A 22,568-nucleotide genomic window follows, 5' to 3' on the forward strand; every position below is an offset into this window, starting at 1 on the left:
GATATTACATGTATTCTACCACAATTGTCACTGACTATAAACATGCATAAGGTAACAAAAAAAACTCAGCTGAAAAAGGCCAATAAAAATCTATGTGCCACCTTATCCTAAACCTACCATTTTTATATCTGTTCATAAACATCCAATAAAACCTCTTTGAAAAAGCCTCACAGCTTCACCGCAATCCTAATGTCTTCCTTCTCTGGCAGTCAACTTGTTATCGTGACCATACATCAAAACAAATAGCCATCACAACCATTTTTTAATAATCTTCTTATGTCCAGGTACTGGAATAAATGTCTGACAGAGAATAAATGTCATTTTTTCTTCCACAAAAGACACATTTCAGTCAGACCTAAATCCAGCAAGATCAAGATAAACTTGAAAAAAGACTGGTCAGTAAAAACATGTGACAGCTGAATGCCACCTCTTAAAAAATATGTCGTAAATGTCATGTGACCCATTTTCAAGGTAGTATGAAATTTATAATCATATGTTAGAGGACTGTTTCTTTAATACGTCACAGAACAGCTTACCAAGGAGAGTGACCATCACTGCTGTGGTTTAAAACTGATCACAGGAGTTGATCTTTTATCATACACCTGTTTTGAACATGCAGTTTAATGTAGGAATTAATTAATTGTTATGCCTTAGTTCAATAACATTGCTTAGAAATGGTGTTCAATAACTACTCAGCCTTATTTGACAGAACACGTTCTGTTTTAAAACCAAGAGGCTCATTGTCAACCCATAACCGCTTCAACACTGATGACAGAACAAAGAGTGAATCAGTGAGTGAGTGAGTGAGTTTTAGTCGCTTTTAGTAATATATACTACCAATGTCATGGCTGGGCACACCAGAAAATTGGCTACACACTTTGTACCCAAGTGGGGAATCAAACCTGGGCCTTTGGCGTGATGAGAGAACGATTCAACCACTAGGCTACCCCACTGCCCCAAAAGATGAAAGACGGCACCAGGGTGGAAAAGGTTCCTATGAAAAGAGCTACCAACTTAAAAACCACAAGGCTAGTTGTCAACCCACAAGCACTTAAATGGGGCCAATAGATCAAACACGACATCAGGGTGGACGTAGGATTATAGCATAATGAAGGGAAACAACTCTGTGCTGGGCTGTGACCACAAGACAATTAATGTCTCTTATAGCCTGTAAATCAAATAGTGAGAAATGAAGACTGGGAATCCTTACCATTTGAAAATTTATATCTCAGAATTTTATTCAGCTAAAAGTTGTTTAACAAACGATCTTATTTTCAAATTGGTATTATTGGTTTGTATTACAAGGGGATATGCCCATCAAATGAAACACTGAGAACAAGGACGGTTGGTCTAAGTTAACGCTCATCATGTTTTGCATGTGCCTTTGTTAAACTGTTCCAGCCACTGCGCTTACCTTCTTGTAATACAAACCAAAATAAGCAATTTGAAACTCTGATCGCTTGTTAAACAACATTTTTTCTAAGTTAAATAAAATTCAAAGAGAAACATTTTCAATTGGTAAGGTAAAACTATGAAGATTCGCATTCTTATTTCTCTTTATTTGATTTACACTTTGGTTTAAAGTGAAATTCTTCAGAACGTTTTCACTGCAAACAGACCATAAGTAAATTAATCATACTCAGGTGAATCTGGAATTCTAACATAAGTAGGGAATGAAACACTACCCAGTCAACTGTCATACTTTAACTTGGCAGAGCTTTTCATAACCAGCTTAATGCCCAATGCAAGATTTCCTGATCAAGGTGAACTTTGACAAAGGGAAGCAACTACGCACAGTCAATTGTCAGGTATGACCTCTGAGTGTAACGTGTAGTATAATCCAGAAATGGAACTGTAGTCTCTCCTCTATTCCATTGTTAAACAAATAGAATTTGGGCAGACAACACATTTCTCTACTTACCATTATCGATTTTTTATGCGCTGCAGCCAGTAACTGTCTTTTCCTTCGAGCAAAAGCATCTGCGAGACTTTCAAACTCATATCCACTTGGTGACCGTTGTAGTAAGTTTCCTGAGTCTAAACTAATACCTCCATCTCGAGGAGCACATCTTAGAATCAGAGGTTGTTTGGGGGAATGAATTTGACCAACACTTGTCCTGTGGTAGCCATCGCTCCTCCTCCGTGAGCTATGAAGATCAGTGTGAAGGTTACTCCCACTTGTGCTCCTACGAACTCGGGAATGATTTCTGTGTAACGACTGATCCGACACACTGTCTCCAAACAAAGCATAGCCACGTGAATGTGAATTTCCACCATAATCAGAATTAATACTCCTGTTGCTTTCACTTCGACGAAATAAACTTTCCTCTTGACCTGACAGCTGTGACCTTGACCCTCCCAAATCTGAATTAATACTCCTGTTGCTGTCACTGCGGTAAAATGAGTTCCGTGAAGGGGGCCTGTATACATCCGAGTTTCTAGAATGAGGTCTTTCCATATTTCTTGAAGGAGGTCGGTCAGCATTTCGGGAATGTTGTCTATCCATATTACGTGATGGTGGTCTATCCATGTTACGGGAAGGTGGTCTATCCGAGGCCCTTGAAGGAGGTCTGTCTGAGTTGCGGGAAACAGGTCGGGATTCTGAATTCCGAGATGGAGGTCGACCTTGTTCTACATTGATACTGTTTCCGCTTTCTGACCTGCGAACCCGAGACGCTGTATGCAATGCTCCATACTCACGATGTTTATCTCCACTACTACTGCTCCGTTGAACTCTTTGTTTTGAAGTAGAATCTTTATCCACTTTAGCTCCACTAGATGTCCGTCGAACATTTCTGGCCTGGGGCGTCGACCGATCCATGTTGACGGATCCGCTGCTACTGATTCTTCGGACATTTGTCTTTGATGGGGAATCAGTGCCACTCATTTTCCTTGAGTTCCCTGTTCTGTCAAATTCCTCACTTGGAAGACGGGTTCGTGGTGAAAATTCACTCACATCATTTCCACTTTCACTGCGTCTCACACGAGGTCCATGACTTTGAAACTCTTCCTCGTAAATCTCAGAACGTCTTAATCGAGAGCAGTGGTCACAACCAAGTTTAACCTGCTCTGGTTCATATTGGAACAAAACGGTCTTTCCACCTTTAAATCTCATAGACGCTTCACTGCTCTTTCCAATGGGGGATGTATCAGTCTTAGATCCAGAACTACCTCTTGGAGATGGTCTGCCTCCACTCAGGCTTGGAGCTGTTGAACGGTTGCTACTTCTACTTGAATCAGGTGTCTGTGAACGATATTCCGCTTCCCTCCAACTTTGTTTCCTATCACAATGTGCACCGTGCACCTCCTTGTCAATGTCATGTCCATCAAATCCATTTGTCCTTGACCCCTGTGATGAGGTCCGACTTTTCTGCCTCGAGTCAAGCATTTCGCTTCGAGAAAATTCAGAAATTGTTACCAAATCTCCTGACATGGTAAAAAATTTAATCTCAAACCACACTTGATTACTGGTAATACGAAATACAAACAAGATCTGTGACCCTGTTGATGTTCTTTTGTTATCAACTTACATGACTTGTAGAAGATGAAATATATCAAACCCACAGTAATCCTAATTCAGAATATATTGCCTTCCTTCCAGCATGTTTGTTAACAAATCCTAGGCATGTGTAAGCTCTCAACAGACACTAGCTATCAGCTATCGGCTACTCAGTCGACCATGGCATCCCTGATAAAATCGTCTGTAGATTTTGTAGCACAAGATCCAACACACCTTGAAATGGATTCGTCTTCAAATCATATTATCCAACCTGGATATTCCAGTGTTCAGCCCAAAACGTACCACTTGTACACTTCATGTAAATTTCAAAGAGCAACCATGAATGACAGGTGGATATTACAAGCTCTGTGATTTCAAAGTGGGAGTCAGGTTACAACCAGTTTTCTGTCATATCTGTAAAACATCCACAGCCAAGTGACTAGATGGAAACACTGAAATATCCTTGTTTGTATGACAGAGGTTCAGTTGAGGACATCTTGTCCCATCTGTCACCATTTTAGCTGAAACTAACAGGGAACTGAAGTGGAATGTAAAATATTTCACCCAGGTTAAATTCAGTTCCTCTGAAAATCACAGTCGTGCTACCTGGCATGCGTTAATATCCACTTTCACTTGTGGTCAGCTACAACTGTGTCAGTAACAATGACACGCTGCACCCACGGAAATCCACACTAGTACATATCACAGGTATGTCGTAAATATCAAGCAGGTAGCGTCAATTTCACGGTATGTTAAAGACAGGGGATCCTCCTCAAGCCAAGCGACAATACAGCCTTGTATGTCCTTTTGCATCATTGGGTAATGTAGGTTGTGTCCAAAGCATGTGATGGCGAATCATGTTGTAGACAGAAAGAAACAGTCCCTCTCACAATGGAATTTTATCTTGGCTATCAGTGAGCCCCCTGATGTTTGCACAAATAAAGGACAGAAAATTACTTCAGCGTAATCCTGCCGTGACCGTCGCGATCATTGATACAAGGCTGCCCAGTCGTCAGGTATTCTTTGTTTGTAGAGGTGAGCTGGATGTAGTGGAGGGCCATGTGAGGTGACGAGCAGGGGCCTCCTCACACCTGATACAACTCAAGTTTAGAATCTATCCACATGAATTTTCTCAGTTATAGCTTCCTTTTTTCAAAAAGGCAAATATTAAAAACAAGTCATCTGTTTTTCTTATTTACCTGCTATACATAAAGTTCACTCCCTGTAGTAAATCTCCTAACAAAAGTAACGTGACTGTCGTCAATTTCACTCTTGTGATTTTTGTTCATTGACAATCTAATCAGTCACACGATATGTCAATCAAGTACTTACATGCAATGTGAACTTCTTTGATTATTTCTGCCAAGTTTTTTTTACCTTTTTATCACACATCTTTCCTTTCACCCAACAAGATTTCAGAAATTTTCTCAAACAAGAACGAGAAGTAAAGAATCCTCAAATTTCATTTCAACAAAACCACTTCAATCGCGTTTCAAAATCTTGAAATCCACAAAAGAAGAAATCCAGCAACACTTCTTTGTACTTTAGATTTCAATGACACATGTCAAAACTGAAATACACACTCAAAGATTAGCAGTGAGTAATTTTCAAACTTGACATGAGTGAAATGTTTTCCACATCAGAAATACACAATATTCAAAGCACGTCTGAAAAACAAGCAATCCAAGTGTTTGTGCTTTCACAAAGTTTGGGCAGTTGATTCAACATTCCGACTGAGGTGTCATGGAACATGTATGAAAGTAGTAATGGAGAAATCCTGATGAACTCTCACATACAGTCAGGTACTGTGGCCATGCTGTTTAACCATAATCCCTTAATATCCTTTGTGCTTTGTCACTCGGTGGAAGTCAGTCAGTTACTTAAGTTTAATCAGCTCTGGTCGCACCTAATCTCACATCCAAGTAAACAGGTACAGGTATCGTATCCTCCCATTAACAGCTCTGCAAATCTTAACATTTGGTATTAAAAAAACATGGACGTTGTCTACTCAGCACATTGTCAATGGGACAAATGTATATTTTGTAGGTCTCTTGATGAATTCACTCCATTTTTTCACTTGTAAGTCGACACAAATTCAGTGACACTTTCTACACTTAGAGTCAAATGACTGGTCTGTTCAAATTTGAACAAGCCTACCCGACAAACTTGAACTTTAAGTTTGACGTCTGTCTGTACGGACTCAAATGTCACGTCTGTTCACAACTGCTTAGTCCTCGCCTTTGAAGTTTGAATCTGGTTTCAAATCCAAGACATTTGTACAATCCTACAATCTTTTGTACAATCCTGCAAGCACTTGTACTATCCTGCAATCTCTTGTACAATTCTGCAATCCAAATATCTCCTTGTCCACTCAGTCCAACACACACTGAAAGCACTTTCCTATCTAATGACAAGAAAGACGACCCCAGGCAAAGTCTTGTCTTCAATGAAATAACGGGTCAGACAAACTCAAGTCCTTCAGACAACATTCAGTGTTCCAGAAAGCGAATCCTCAAGTCATCTCAAATTCTCACCAGGAATTTAAATCTGTGTTACAAGAGCCATCTCATTCAGTAGTCGCTTCCACAGTGGGACATGACAAGAAAACTGGGTCACTCCCGTAAAAATATTTACCAAATCATATCTCCTTGTTATGCCCCATCATAACAAATCCAGCTCAGGTAGGTGTACAGGTAGGTAAGGATGGGGACAACAAAGCTACATTTCTCTTGAGGTCCAAACCCTTTGAGAAAGGCTGTTTTAATCGCACCATGAAATCCCTCTCATGCTCTGATTGTGCCGATAGGATTCACGTCCCAGGATAACAGCTCGCTATATGTCACTAACAATTGCAATATCTCTGACAATACAAGACGAACTACGGATGCAACGGAGAGCGCTGATTCTTCTTGAGGAGTTTCCGTCAATCTTATTCACAATGTAGGGTTATCGGGGTCCAAACAGGTTGTTAAGTCTCGTTCTGTACAACGTCGTTACTCTTTGCTTGACAGATTACAACCTCTCCCAGATACATTCATCACCCCCACATCTCTGTCACTTATTATTCATGATACTTATACATATTTCTTACAGCACTGAAACCTTTTCTCTCAGTGGGTCAGTGTCTTACACAAGTCACTTATGATCCAGAGTCAGCTTCTGAATATTTTACCTCTTTCAGTCTTTTTTTCAATCTTATCTTTCATATTTATCTATGCATCAAATAGTATTCAAATCCTCTCTTCACTATAATCATATTCATTCAGAGTTCATCTGATGCCAGTTACCTCTCCCGATGGAAATTAAATCTGCTACTTCTCCTGCACACTTAATCCACCAACCTTTCCTCCTCCTTCTGTCAAGGTTTATTTCAATTTTTTTTAAAATCACACATCTCAAAGTTGTCAGTTTCTGTCAGTTACATGGTAGTATCATAATCTTCTTTCTTCCTTTCTGAACCTTTAGGATACAGACTGATATCTTCTTCAATACAGCGACCCACTAATCAATGAGTCTAAATAATTCCTTATCCTTTCTGGCCAAGGTTCTTCCTATGAATTTTCTTTAAACTCCCAGATTACTAAGTTGCCAAAGCATATGTCAGTATCAATATCTTCTTCCTTCCTCTCTGCACCTTAGGATACAGACTAACATCCTATTTCAACACAACACCACACTTCATCCATAAGTCCTTACTCCTCCTTTCTGTCAAAAGTTCTCTTTTCAAAATGTTCTTTAAAATCAAAAATCTCGAAGTTGTAAGTTTCTGTCAGTTATATGTCAATATCATAAATCCTCTTCCTTTGCTCTGCACATCAGGGCACAGACTGACATCTATTTTAACTCTGCAACCTCAAGGTTTTACTCCTCTTCTCTGTCCAAGGATTTATTTATGAATTTTCCTAAAATCCCAGATTTCAGAGTTGTCAGCTTCAGTCAATTATATGTCACAATAAATCCTCTTCCTTTGCTCTGCACATTAAGATAAAGACTGACATCTATTTCAACTCAGCCCACCACTAACAAGGTAAAAACAGATGCTTGCTCCACTTCACTCTGGGCTACCTGTGGGTTCAGTGCCTGTGTTGATTTCACTAGCTTGTCAATTTCCCAACTTCAGGGGGTTCAAGGGTCAAGTTTCCATCCCCTTGAGAAACATGGATCGGCTGACTACACTGCTCCAAGCTGATTGTCAATGACACCTAACCCACCACTTTTCAGGTAAAGCCAATTTGTAGATCTCAGATACCCTATTTTCTATCAATTTAGTCTGCCACATTAAACACTTGTCCAAAACAATTTTCAAAATCTTTGTACAACAAACTCAACTGGTAATATTCTCTGTATTATCGTTTACATCAAAAAAGCATTCTAAAAAAGATGTCCCATATATACTAAACTGCAGTAGTCTGCCACGTGGCCTCTTTGCAAATTTTTTTTTATAACAAACTCAGCTGATATATATTGTACATTCACAATTAAATCAGAATTTGTCCAAACCATTTTTATAAATGTTTTTCTGCATTCCAAACTTGTCAAAAAATTGTCTGTATATTAACACAAAAATTAAAAAAAGGAATGTAAAAGCGATTTCACCTTTGCTGTTTGACTAATCCTCTTTGACCACTTATCAAGAGCATTCAGTTAATTGCTTTCTGTATAAACAAGACAGACAAATGTCTGAATACTAATACAAAAATCAAAACAGCATTCTGAATATGTTTAAGATGTCTACCCTTAAGCAATTTCAAAAATAAAAGACCTTATCTAAAGCATGTGCAGATCTGACAGTGCAAAATGTGGTGATCTCTCTCCACATGTACATAGCAACACTGCAATGTACAACATGACAACAATGGACGACCTGCTTATGTAATGCATTGTCACGGAGGAGTGTAATTGATCATTTGTCAAGGGCCCTGCTCCACTTGAGTGACAAGTTACACCGACTTGCATCACATGGACAGAGTGACATATCACTGGGCAGCCATTACTGGCCATGGTGATTAAAGGATGTCATGCCTTGAACACACAGATGGGAAAAGCCACATGACAATTTTCATGACAGCTGCTGTTTTTGATAGTTGTTGTTTTGATGTAGTAAGTGTCCAGGGTGGGTGAATTTTGATTATGGTTGAAAATTTCACGGTATATGCTTCATGGTATTATCAGGAAACAGATGGTGATGATGATGATGATGATGATGATGATGATGATGATGATATGAGACAAAGACAGAGATAGAAAAGATGATTTGAGAAAAACGGAGTGAGAGAGACTCAGATTTACATAGCTTTTTCCAGCAAAAAAGATTATGAAATATTTCAACAACTTATTTTAGATTTCCAATTTGAGTGTACTTCATCACATAAAGACAAGAAACTATGTTCATGACTTCTTTTTTTTCTGTTTCAATATTTTCTGTACAGATCCATATACCATTGTCATTTTCTTTAAACTTCAGTACCTCACAATACTGTATCCTACCATACAATAATTTTTAACAAGTTCAACTCAAACAACTTCACTTTTAATTACAATGTCAGATCCACCAACGTGTAAAGCATGCAACTAATATTGTCAGTAGTAGCAATAGTAGTATTGTCTTACTGCACTATTTTCTATTTATTTTCAGCTTAATAAAACATGAATTATCACATATGTTGCTAGGCCATTTTGGGAAACTTGTCTTGTGATTCTAACTAGTGTCTATATGACATGCAGCCACCATATTGGATCCATGTAGAATACTTCTTCCAACCAATAAACCACTGTAACATGACCCGAGACATTTCTTACAATACTTAGGGCAAGCCATCAAAGTACAAAGCACCTTGATGGTCAGTGCCCAGTTTGACAGATGTCTGACCATCCCCCCAGGCAATTAGACAACAGTCTCCACATCAGTTGGTTGACCTCTTTCAGCCATCTCCTTGACCAGAAGTTCACCAGCCTCCTGCCTGGATGGCCATCAGGTTACCATCAAGATGCAGTCAATGTCCACTCTACCCCCTCCTCACATCCACAGTATGGTTCAAGCATGCCAGTTCCACCATCTTTAATAATTTGATTTGACTTATTCTCTCCCCATGTTCCACCAACCACTCAGCTCTTGTCCACTGGCTACCATCAACACAAATACAACTCTCTCATACACACACACCTTGATCATCTGCAGACCTGTGAAGATACGGTTTTAGAATTGACCTTCAGCACCCCATGCTTGTTGTAAAAGGTGACAAATTGGATCTGGTGGTCAGGCTTGCTGACTTGGTTGACACATTATCAGTTCCTATGAATCAATGGATGCTCATGCTGTTGATCACTAGACTGTCTGGTCCAGACTTGCTTACTTACACACCAGCACCATATACCTGGAATTCTACTGATTGTGGCATAAAACTGAACACACTCTTCCCTCAATCCCAATGTTTTCTAACACCTTCCTTTTCTTCTCCCAAATCCAATTTTCAACAATACCTTCCTTTTCTCCTTCTTGGCCCAATGTTTAATAACACCTTCATTTTCTTCTCCCTATCCTGATGCTCAATAACACCTTCTTTTCTTCTCATTATCCCGATGTTCAATACCACTGTTTTCTTCTCCCTATCCCAATGTTCAATGACACCTTTTTCTTCTCCCTATCCAAATGTTCAATGACACCTTTTCTTCTCCCTATCTCAATGTGCAATGAGACCTTTTTCTTCTCCCTATCCCAATGTTCAATGACACATTAATGTCTTCTCCCTATCCCAATGTTCAATCACGCCTTCCTCTTCTTTTCCCTATCCTGATGTTCAACTGGCAACTCGTCCCTTGTAATTTGACCATTATTGACACCAACACAGCTCCTTTCTACAACACACACTCAGACCTGAATCTTCAGCTCATGCAGGCTACCAATAACACCTTCCTTTTCTCCACTATATGCCTATGCTTCACAAGCTATTCAAGCCATGTCCACCAACCACTCAACCCATGTCCACAAGCCACTCAACCAATCTCCACCAACCACTCAGCCCTTGTACACAGGTCGTCAACCTACACCAACACACAGGTGAACACAATGGGTCACACAAACGCCAAAGTGACGACGGTCAACACTGACTCATCCAGATTACACAGAAATCATCTCTTGGTATCACTGACCGCTGACCAATCTGCAGCAATGTAAAGGAAGGGGATTATTTCAACATCTTCACAAACTAATGTTGTCTTTTCTCACCTCCCCCTAAATCCTGCTTTTGGAATGAGGTCTTGTCTCGAAAGATTTTCATCTCTTTGAAGTCTGACAAATGGCTGTCTACAAAAGTACCTCATATTGGACAATTGCTCGGTCAACTTTCATCAAACAATGTCTCCCTACCACACAATTACACTTTTCTAACAGGTTCCGAACTCAAAATTTATAAATGAAATCATAAGAGTTAATACAGATGAGTATATTCCAGATTAGGCAGTAACAATTTGAAAATCAGCCAGAACACACTTTATTTGTTTATTCATTTGTTCCATGCCAAACTCAACAATATTCATGCTATGTGACAGTGATTTGTCAATAAAAGAATCTGGACCAGACAATCCAGTGATGACATCATGAGCATCAATCTGTGGAATTCTGAAATGTGTCCCACTTAGTCATCTCGACTCTTATAAGCATCAGTAAATCCTGACCACCAATTCTAACCTACATGGGTAGCCAGATTACAGAATACGAGACACCATCCATCATATCGACAAGAAACATAGACAAGTTCCTTCTTGGTAAAGTTTGACTGCTTTCGGCCACCACTATTAACTGGCACACACAAAAATCTGGGTTTTCGGGGGTGAAAAACTTTTCTTATACATAGAAAGAAACAAAGTAAGTGGGTTGGGTATTGCGTTGCTTTTACCAATATTCAAGCTATATCATGGTGGGGAACACCGGATTTGGGCTTCAGGCATTGTACCTACCTATGAGAAAGATATCAAAGCTTTGGAACAAATTGGCAACAAATAAGAACAAATCTGGGACTGTTGACAGCTAAGTCTGTCGTTAAAGGGTTACTGAAACTTGTAGGACATTTTTAGATAAATGTCTTGAAACACTGAGGTTGTGGGATTGTCCTCCAGAATGACCTTTCCATAGGGTCAAGAAGAACCTACTTCACCCCTCCAGCCTATGGCTGGCACTAACACCCAAGGTGTAAACATAAATATGTACACCTCTCCACTTCCCTGTGGTCTGTGTCATGTACAGCTGATATTGTATATATCAACCTGTCAATCACCACTTGTAACAAGAGGCAGTAAGGTAGCCTAGTGGTTAAAGTGTTTGTTCATTGCAAGGAACACCAGCAGGTTCAATCCCTCACAGGATATGGATCCAATTTTGATAAAACCAGCACAAAACTATACTCACTCACTCACTTGTTCATTCAATGAGTTTAGAAATACTACAATACTACTTGGAATACTGTGGCTTTAAACTTTGAATAAATATCATGTTTAGCAAACGGTTGCAATAAGAAAAACTAGTACTCCAATTTCAACTTTTGTCTGAAGCCATAGTCAAGGCAAATTATGTTTGGTTGAGTACGATCAACTGAAAAAATTGTAACACTATTATCTACTGAAAATGAAACAAATTTTGCAAGTTTTTACATTTAACAGTATAAGTGAAAAAAAAACCATAGAAAATAATTATGGCATGTATCGAGAGAAAAATATCTCATAAAACAAGATGAGCATAAAAGGTAAGAACGTGTCAACTTCTTCACACTATGTTGACTTGAGCATTGTGGTAAGGCTGACATTATACACTGCTAGTCTACACAGGTATTTCACAGAGAATACCAATCATTTTCAAATTACCACCATCCAACTGTCCCTTATCACAACTGACAAGCGTCAATTTCACAAATAAGCGAAATACCTCCCAGACGGCAATACCTACAAGCCCTAGCTTAGCTGTAGCCTGAGGATTTACCTGGTCAGTTCAAAAGCAATTACTAATAGATAGGACAAGTTTGAATTGGCTTGCCTGGTACAAAACTGTAACAACGTGTCTATGCTAAATGCCATAAATTTCAAGTCTTTCATCTGCAAATGTTCCAGAATCAGCTTATAAAAGATTGTAAATATCAAATGGGAGCAGCTCACAATCTACATTGTAAATCAGTCCAGACTAGCAGCATTTCTAACCCCTGTTTATTTGCCTCAGTGCAATAAAACTTTGTTAATGATTTATGAAGACCTATGACAAAACCATTTCAAAACTGTCAACTCACGGTCTCAGATGATATAATTCTTCAGCTGATACAGGCCAAATGGCCTTTTACAGGACAATTCCAACAAGGTAAGGCCTTTATTTCTTAACAGTTGAATTACAAAACATGAACATAAAATTCAATGTAGGCAGTTGAAATATTCACTAAAATATTAGTACTGCTGTTTGAATGAAAAACAAAAACGTTACAACTGGGCAAGATACTTAATAACTGATTGCATTTTTGGAGAGCTACAAAAAATGTTTATTAACAGCAGTGACAAAGTCTAATATTTTTTTCAACATTTCACCCTAATGTGACACAGAGTTGTTGCTGCTGCAACAACACCTGCAACTACCTGTCACATCCATAATGGACAAAACATCCTGTGATGAACTCTTACATAGCTTTAAGACAGGTGATATTAATATTCTAGTACATATGTCCCTGTGTTTTTTTCTCCCTGGACGGATGACATCTGAACAATTGCCCATCTCATGAAGCAGCCCTAAAACAAGACTATCAAGTTAAAGTTCAAGGGAATTTTAAAATGAGATGAGTTATTTCCCTTGATCTGCCATCACTGTATAAACAGCACTGTTAGAAAAGCACACCTGAAGTAATTGTAAAACAAAACAATCCTAGCTCTTAAGGGACAGTAATTCCGTGTGAAAGTTCACATTATTAAGTGTTTATCACACATATTTTAAAATTCACCAGCACAAAAAATTACCAAACCACTTTCATCAACATTTAAGTCTGTTCAACTCCTGAATCTCTGCAAGCAAAATATTTTGAGTACATTTTAATAAGCACACAATTTTGCACCAAAATCTCTTATTAGGGTGACTACAGTAATTCATTTGACCACAGATAGGGTAAATATGCTTTTGCCTTCTTTCCAGGTCTTTCCAAGGCCATTCCAATCAGCCCTTGTCTAAGTCACTAAATTGTGCTGTTTAAAGAATCAGCATAATGTAAGTATAAGTGATCTGAAGGACCAAATCACAACTTCCAAATCATAAATACTGTATTGTCATGCTTCACAAGTCTATACTGAACTTGCACATCCAGAAATTGATTTGACTAAAGATATGTAGTGAATACTGTTTTGACAGAAGAAATTGTTGCTGCACATCTATACCTGAGGAAATCTAGACTTGCTTCATTTAGGGCTTTAGTATTGCAAGGAGGGCTACGCGATAAGGAAAATGATGTGGTTCAGGACTGTGTGACAGGCTACTGAACACATATAATTCACCATGCCAGTGCTGTCACTTTGTCCCAGCTCTGTGCTAGAGTTAGCCTCCTAAAGAGCACAAAAAGGTCTAGTCTTATCAGAACAGGTTATCTAGGGGTAACACTTACTTAAATCATATTTCAGGCAGTGCCTGATATCACAGCAATAGTATGGCTGTTCACACTGGTCTGTCACTACCTATATGTCAGCTGTACAGTGTCTGGTATATCAGCACATTTGTCACTCTACAATGCTGTATGACTACAAAGAATAAGAGAGATTTCATTAATATCTGCACAGCAGCTATACTTGCTCGCAGTCTTCATGTCAACACACGTGTCACTCTCCGATGTTGTACTACTGGAAAACCGAGAGGTGGAATAAATGTCAGCACTTGTCCTGGTCCCTACCTAGTCTTTGTGTGACCACATACGTGCAGGGAAAGAAACCTTTAAAAATTACCCACTAGATCACAGAACAATTGAATGGACAATAATTAGTGGTCCCCCCTGAACTTCACTGGTCCAAAATAACATTCCTAGATTTAGAATCAATGCAAAATTCACTGGCTGCCAAAACCACTGGTTTGGACCAGAGTATCCAGTGATCAACAACATGAGCATTGATCTGTGCAAATGGGAACTGATGACATATGTCAACCAAGTCAGCAAGTCTGACCACCTGATGCCGTTAGTCACCTCTTACAACAAGCATTATTGTCTTTTATGGGCAAGCATGTGTTGCTGAAGACCTATTCTACCCCGGACCTTCATGGGTCCATTTTTCGAGTAAGTCAATGAATATGGTTGTATACTGCTTTTAACAATATTATAGCAATATAACAAACAATGGACACCTGATATGGGCCTCCACATTGTACCCTTGCACTGAATTGACTGCAGGTCTTTCAACATGGTGAGCAAATGCTCAAACGACTTACAGACCACCGCCATATAGCTGGAATATTGCTGAGTGGGGCATAAAACTAAACTCACTCACTTAAACAACTAGGTTAACCAGCTGTCCCTAGCATACACAAGAAAAAGAATCTCATATGATATCTTCCCCTGGTCATGTCACCTCACAACCCTTGTTAGATAACAAAATATTTACCTATCTTACTAGATAGTAAATAATATTGTCCTATCAACATATCAGAGAGCTAATATGTCATCATGAAGAATAATAACAAACTACTGTCAATAAACAGACAGGATGGATTTCAGAATCTGCTTAACATCACCTGTGATCTGTAAGACGTAGCCTGTGTGAACTAGCTCTGTTAGTAACAATCTGTGATTTTTTCATAACAGAGATATTAATCCTGTAGTTTTCAGAAGTGATATTTACTATGTGGTTTTCATAAGTGATATTTAGCAGGTGGTTTTCATGAGAAAATTTACCCCATGAATTTCCATGAGAGACTGGGCTTAATTTTACACCACTTTTAGCAATATTCCAGGCAACACAAGAAAAGGGCTTCACACATTGTACCCATGTGGGACACTGAACGTGGGTCTTCAGCATGACAAGCAAATGCCTGACCCACTAGGCTACATCACTGTTATCGTAAGAGATATTTACCCTGTTCACTAAATAGGTGCTTGCCGTGTTGTACTACGAAACAGATATTTGATTTCTGAAGGTGAAATATTATGCCTGTTATTAATTGACATATTAGCTTTAAACAAAGTTGGAGATGTTTGCCACAATGCTCTTATTATGGTTGGACAAATAATCTTTCATATACATATGCACTGCTTTTAAATGAAACATTTACAATCTGATACCTGTCAACTTTGTGATAGTTCCTTAAAAACATTTTCCCAGCTTTGCTGGAGACATCAGCCCTAAGGTTTCCATTTACTACTGTTCCAATAGTGAGTGAGTATGCATTTGTGCCAATTTTACCAATATTCAAGCTATATGATGAGGAGGAACTTGTTTCAAGATCTAATGAATTCTAACAGTCAGAAATCTCAAGCAAAATTACTGTCTTTGCCATAAAATCTAACACAATGTCAGCAACACTGAAGTCTTAGCTACCTCTGTGCGAAGTAGGCAGGTGATACACTCTTCTCCAGAACCACCTGAACCTGAAACAAAACCCTGTACAGACATACGCACCCTAATGTTTATCTCTCTTTTTTTTTTTTCTCCTATCACATGACGTGAGATGATTACGCCCACCTCATGTTCAAATAAACATGGTTCACTCTGTAAACCTGCAAATCCTTTCTAATCACAGCCTACCATGCATGTTGACATTTATAGAGTGACAGCTGAGAGTGAGTATATCAGGCTTTAATGGAGCACTATTGCGCAGATTTGTTTGTCTGTTTGTTGTTTTTATTGTTTAATGCCACACTTAGTAGTAGTACCAATAAAGTCTGGACCAAACATCAAGCAATGACATCGATGGCATAGTTTTCTTGTTTGTTTGTTGTTTAAAGGCAAACTCAGCAATATGCCAGTTATATGGTGGTGGTCTGTAAGCAATGTCTGTAAGTAGTCCGGACGAGACAATCCAATGATCAACAGCACAAGCATCAATCCATGCATCTAGTATACAATGACATGCATTATAATGTCAGCAAATGTGACCACTAAATCCCTTTACTCGCATCTTGCTGTAAACTGTCAGACATTTTGGCACCGGTACAGTCAGAGGCTGCACTGATTTACCTGGCTGGCATCAAAAACACAACTGACCAGTAAACTACTGTATTCTTCAATACCCCACTGATGGCTTGTATAGATAAAGATGATTTAGTTACACTGGAACAACCCTCCATTGTGGATACTGGCTCTCAGGTCAGGTAAGGTCTTGTCGGTTTACACAAAGGTGACATGACGTTCCAGGGCTGTTGTTGTGTAAAGGGTGATGAATATTTATTATGCTGAGAACATGAAGTATTCTGTGTTATCCATAGTCTGGGGACGTGCTCATCAGCCATTACTGTACGTCATACTTGACAGCATACCCAGGGGCTACAGGAATATAAGATGGGTGGTAGAGGACCGGGTTTTTGAGTGAGTGAGTGAGTGAGTGAGTGAGTGAGTGAGTGAGTGAGTGAGTGAGTGAGTGAGTGAGTGAGTGAGTGAGTGAGTGAGTGAGTGAGTGAGTGAGTGAGTGAGTGAGTGAGTGAGTGAGTGAGTGAGTGAGTGACTGACTGACTGACTGACTGACTGACTGACTGACTGACTGACTGACTTTACACTATCTTCAGCACTGCAGGTGACAAGACACCTGGAATGGGCTTCACACATTGTAACCAGTGTAGGGAATCGAACCCAACTTTTCAGCATTACAAGCGAACAATTAAACCACTGGGTTACCCCACTACACCTCCAAGTGATTAGGTCAGATGGAGCACACTTTGAGCACAAGGAGGGAGGCAGTCAATGAAAATATAGTCTTTTCTTGTTCTGATAGCTCACTTGTTAAAATATTTGCATACAACCATAAAGAAATGTTGATGCAATAAATTGTATTCTTACATAGTTTCGAAAGTCAAAAGAAAACAATGATCCATGCACAAAGATTGTATTTTCTTTGAGATCTCTATAAAAAACTGTGTTGTACTTGACACTTGACTATCAGGAATCCATTACTGTTTTCAGTGAAACAGTACAACTAGACATGTGTTTTGAAACTACACAGCTTTGAAAAAGTATCAAACACAATGATCCACCAAACATAAACAGCAAATACTGAGCTTCCTACCTACCTAAATATTTCATTTCTTTTGAGGTAGAAGCCCCTATCCTCTAACCAAGACAGAAATTACTTCCAATTATTGTATATCACACCCTGCTCAATCTGAACTCTCCCCTGCATGTTCTATGAACAAAATATACTCTTTATTAAAGTAAAATATTAGTAAGAAAAGTATTTCCAGAAGAACAGATAGTCATTAAACCAAACTACCCAGGAACTTAAAAATGACAAAACAATTTTCAGCAAAACATCAAAAATAATGAAAATTCTTTCTCTCTAAACATCTCACATCATCAATCAATTTCAAAATTCATAAACCAACCTTCAAATTCCACTGTTGAAGTCTGCAAATGTCGAAATGTTCGTCCATAAATATCTCTGTGCGACTGTGGTGTCCACAGCACAAGAGACTATCTGCCATTGGCATACGGGTGTTGTACAACAAGACTCTCTGACATTCACACTCGAGCATGTTTGCAGATTGTTTGTAAAAAGAAAAGAAACGTACACTCACAGAAGGAACACATTGTTTCCTATTTGCCAAACAAAGACTCTCTTTCTTGAAAGACAATATTAGCAAATGAGCCCATTGTCAAATCAATGTATTGGCTCTCTACACTGGCATCAGTTATTACGGTAGTCAGCTTGTTGAAATGGGTTGATTTGATTACTGGAATGGTTCAGGAATCTGGATGACAAAATAAATTACTTATTTCATAAAGAAAATGTTTTTGAGGAAATTTAAACTTGGTATGTAAAGTTTGAACAGATACTACTGACACAACATAACTAAGTCCAGGTAAAGTTGTTTGTACTTTCTAAAGTTGTGATCACCAAGTACCAGTTAATGTAATAGTTGCTTCTTGTAGTTGTAGGGCAGAATGGGTCTTCTACACCAGGTGCTTGTTGTGTCAGGTAATAAGAGAATCAGATGGTCACAAGGGTGGCATGGTGAACTCTTTTAAAAACACATTTTTTCCTAGCTGTAGCGAACAAAATCTCCATTTATTGTACACCACAAAAATCCATTCTTCAGTATTAACATGAAATTTTTACATTTTGGCATTTTCCATAAACAAACTTTGAGTTTTTTTTCAAAATTATCAAGATATTCATTCAAAGCATATTTCTGAACAAATGATAATCAAAAGAACTATCCCGTTCACATCAAAATTAAACATTCCCAAAGTTGCTCTATAAGGCAGTTGATGCTGTGTTTCTATTTTAAGTTGATTTTAAAAAACAAAAACAAAAAAACTTACAATCTACGTTTGGAGTATCAACCCAAAATAACCACCATTTCTTTTTCCAAATGTTACAGATAACTTAATTTGCCCTGAACTGATAAGCTTCTTCTCAAAGAAAGCTGGCTCATAGGCAGCTATCTAGCCTTGCTGCAAGGCTCTACTGAATCCTTAAAGGTCACATGCAACGTAAAACACACCTTATCAGATTCTAAAACCATTCGTTATGCACTTACCGAAACGGATCATCAAAAATGGCAATTCAACCTATAAAGTTGATAAAAAACGAGATGAAAAAAAAGCCTGCAAAATCAGAGTTCCCCCAGCACTGGTGGGGAAAAAGTGGTTTCAACAACTGTGCTGCACCCAAAACGCATGTGCATTGAATAGGTTCACGGAGCTTCAGTATACATGCCCAGAGTATGAGGTTGTGAGCAGTAGTCTAATCATGGTTTAGTACACCAACAAGCAAATAATCTACTCCTTACATAAAAAAATTGTTGATTGTGGTAAGCAGCCTCTGTCACAGAGAAAGCTCTGGTTTATTGACACCTATATGTCTGCCTGCCTGTCTGCTAAAGACAATATCAATACACACCTTCAATCGTTGACCACATGCAATTCAAAATTATCATTGACCACATGCAATTCAAAATTAACATCTTTCAGGCTATACACCATAAACAAAATAAGTTGATTTATGACTCATGCACCCAAGTCCTGTCTCTGCCACATTATGTAATTAGGCAGGTGTGATTCTTGTACACGACATGTTTTTTTATGTCTGTGGGTTGCAAACAAACTACATCCATTTTTCTGATTGGATCGAACTCAAATTCAGAGAACATGTATTTACAAAACCCAGCATCTCTATATACATTCTTTATGGATAACAACGTCTTCTGGTTACATGATTTTGTTTGACAACGGTGTATGAATTCATATAGAAACTATGCATCAAGTACAATAAGTGAAGTTGTTATCCTAAAGAATTTTACTTTCTTGTGACTCGCCATACTTCTAAAATGCCAATCAAACAGATCACGTTTCTGTACGCACAATGAGCCCTCGGCGTATCAGCCAATCAGAAGCCGTCATTACACTTGAGTGCACATCCACCCGCCACGACTGGCTTCCGTCTCCTAAGGGCATAGTTTCAAGGCAAGTAAGCCCAAGTACAAAACATTGCACTTTTGAATCGTGATTGTACGCTTATAATTTTGTTTATTTGTTTTTTTACAAGCAGCAATGCATATTATATTTCATGAGTAACTGATATTTGTGTTTAAATAATGTTTGATTTTTTGGTTGCATGTGAGCTTTATTCCAAGGATGCATAGTACTTTTGTCTAAATCAGTAGACCAGTGGACAGTAGAGGAAACACCATTTGAGGAAAAAATGTTCTGATTTGGTTTTTTTTTAACTTAAAAATTACTGTTTTATGAATGCTCATTACCCAGTATACAACTGGGGGCCTAAAAAATACCATCGCCAGACACATGTGACAAGTCGGTTTTCTTTTCAGGCAATCAAAACAATGGTTCTAACTTGTGCATGGGCTACTTGATAATTTCCCCTTACAGTTTCAAACTGCAAATAAACTTGGATTCCATTTCATATCTGCACAAAATACAGCTATTAAATTTCGCAATAATAATCGAGTAGAGTTATCTTTCTTTGCTATTTATTACTTTTCGATAAACAGTCCAGTAAACATTAACATCAAATACCATGTTGATTTATTCTTTCATAATTACATCATAATGATTATGTCATATGATCAGGACAAGTGGAAAATAAGTCAGAACAAGTTACTTTACAACTCAAAAAACATCCTGAACCCCTGACAATAACTTTAGAGACTTGTTAAAGTCTACAGCTGTCTTAGCTGAAATGTACATCCTGACAGCTGAAATCAACACCATTCTCTACCGACAAGGTGTACGTTGCGGACACACACATGGATGCAATGTATATCAAACATGTGTTCCTCTTTTGTTTAAGTGCAGAGTTTCAGTTTGTATCTACCCATACAGGCTTTTCATCAAAAGCACCTGATTCTCTGACATTTTACATATGGAGGGCCTTTTGTGCAAACCACAGAAAGAATCTGTATGGTGCACAAATGTTTTTTTGTAAAATACACACATGAATGAGTGAATGAGTCACGTCTTAACACTTGCTGGTGTCAAGTTGACAAGTTACATAGTTGACAACAATTTCATTAAACAAGTCTGCTCACAAACAGACAAATATCCGTCAGGTTTTGAATAAGAAAGCAAATTTCAATCTGGTGTTTTGTATCTTTAAATTTGAACAGCTAGACCATGAATCTTTTTTTCATATGAGCTTTATTTCTAACAAGGCCAATATTTTGACAGTTGTGTCAACAATCCAGTTACCTCCATTCTTCAGAATTAGAGAACATATACACACTCTACATTTTCATTTATTTTTTTCTCTCTAAGCAATGTTATACACACAAAGTTATTTTACAATTACTTAATGTTTTAAAAAATAATATAAAACTTGTCATGTTCACATGTTGTCACATATAGTTTGCCGGAAATACATCCCATTGCTTTCAAAGCATAATCTTCTAGCACATCATACATTAAAGATGGCAGATTTTTTCATTTTAGCCTTTTTCCAATTTAAATGTTCTGACTTTGATAAAACATAACCCATGTTTAAATAATATCCAAATAAAATGTGTTTGTAATCTTCATGTCCATGAAAATATGTAAATTAGCCAGAAATTTTATTCTTTTTAATGCTGACAACATTCTAGAACACTGAAAATACCAATAAAAGTCTAGGCTTAAACAAGATGGCAGCACTCAGGAACAGCATCTAGGTCAACCAAAACCTACTTTGATGGACTGAAATCAAATTTTATCACCTAAATGTCAATCAAGTAGGTAATAATTACCCAGCAGACACAATGCCTGTGTGCCACAGTTCTTCATCCAAAAAGACTTTTTGGAACTTCTTAAAAATTCAGATTTTATATCTATAGTTTTTATTTTATTCAGTATCAAAACACTTGCAAACTCCAACTCTCATGTTTTCACAGTCCAGATACTACAATGTCATGTATAATACAATCTATAGCTGTCAATCACTCGTCTGATTGACAGGTAATGTACATAATGCTGTCAGCTTATGCAATCTACATGCTAACAGCCATGTCAAATACGAGACTAATGAATGGCCTTACAATACACCACCATACTTCTCACTGATGAAGCTGGGATTAAACAGGTAACTGCCATCACACCTGATCTGCAGGTATAATTAATGTGTGAACATTCTCTAGGCCGTAACTCAGGTCAGGACAGGTATTCATGTCATGCTGATTTCAACATTGCTAACTTCAGTAACCCATTAAAGGCGGTGATGATATTCAAGTCAAAACCAGTCTCTTTCCCTGAAATATAAATATGTAGATGTGTACATGCATGAAAGGTTTCATTCAGAGGAAAAGTAAATATTTCTATATTAATCTTGTGATAAACCCTACACACCCTCTAGTTCAAATATGTCAGATATACAGAAATTAATGGTTTGAATTTAATAATGTTCATTTTTAAGGCAGTACTGAGAATATTC

The 22,568-nt window shown here is 38.1% G+C and overlaps 1 protein-coding gene across 2 annotated transcripts in view; it reads right to left on the bottom strand.

Annotated features, from left to right (window-relative positions):
• Nucleotides 1-22,568, bottom strand: part of LOC137295192 (unconventional myosin-XVIIIa-like) — a 124,184-nt gene that overhangs the window by 68,404 nt on the left and 33,212 nt on the right. Inside the window, exon 1 of one of the 2 annotated variants that reach the window (XM_067826515.1) lies at nt 1,922-3,505. The exons of the other annotated variant lie outside the window; for it this stretch is intronic. Coding sequence (XP_067682616.1) covers nt 1,922-3,433 — 1,512 coding nt within the window. The 5' untranslated portion in view covers nt 3,434-3,505. Of the gene's footprint in view, nt 1-1,921; nt 3,506-22,568 lie in introns of those variants that run through there. 2 annotated transcript variants of the gene reach the window in all.

This window comes from Haliotis asinina, chromosome 1, assembly GCF_037392515.1.
Source record: "Haliotis asinina isolate JCU_RB_2024 chromosome 1, JCU_Hal_asi_v2, whole genome shotgun sequence".
NCBI classification, from domain to species: domain Eukaryota; kingdom Metazoa; phylum Mollusca; class Gastropoda; order Lepetellida; family Haliotidae; genus Haliotis; species Haliotis asinina.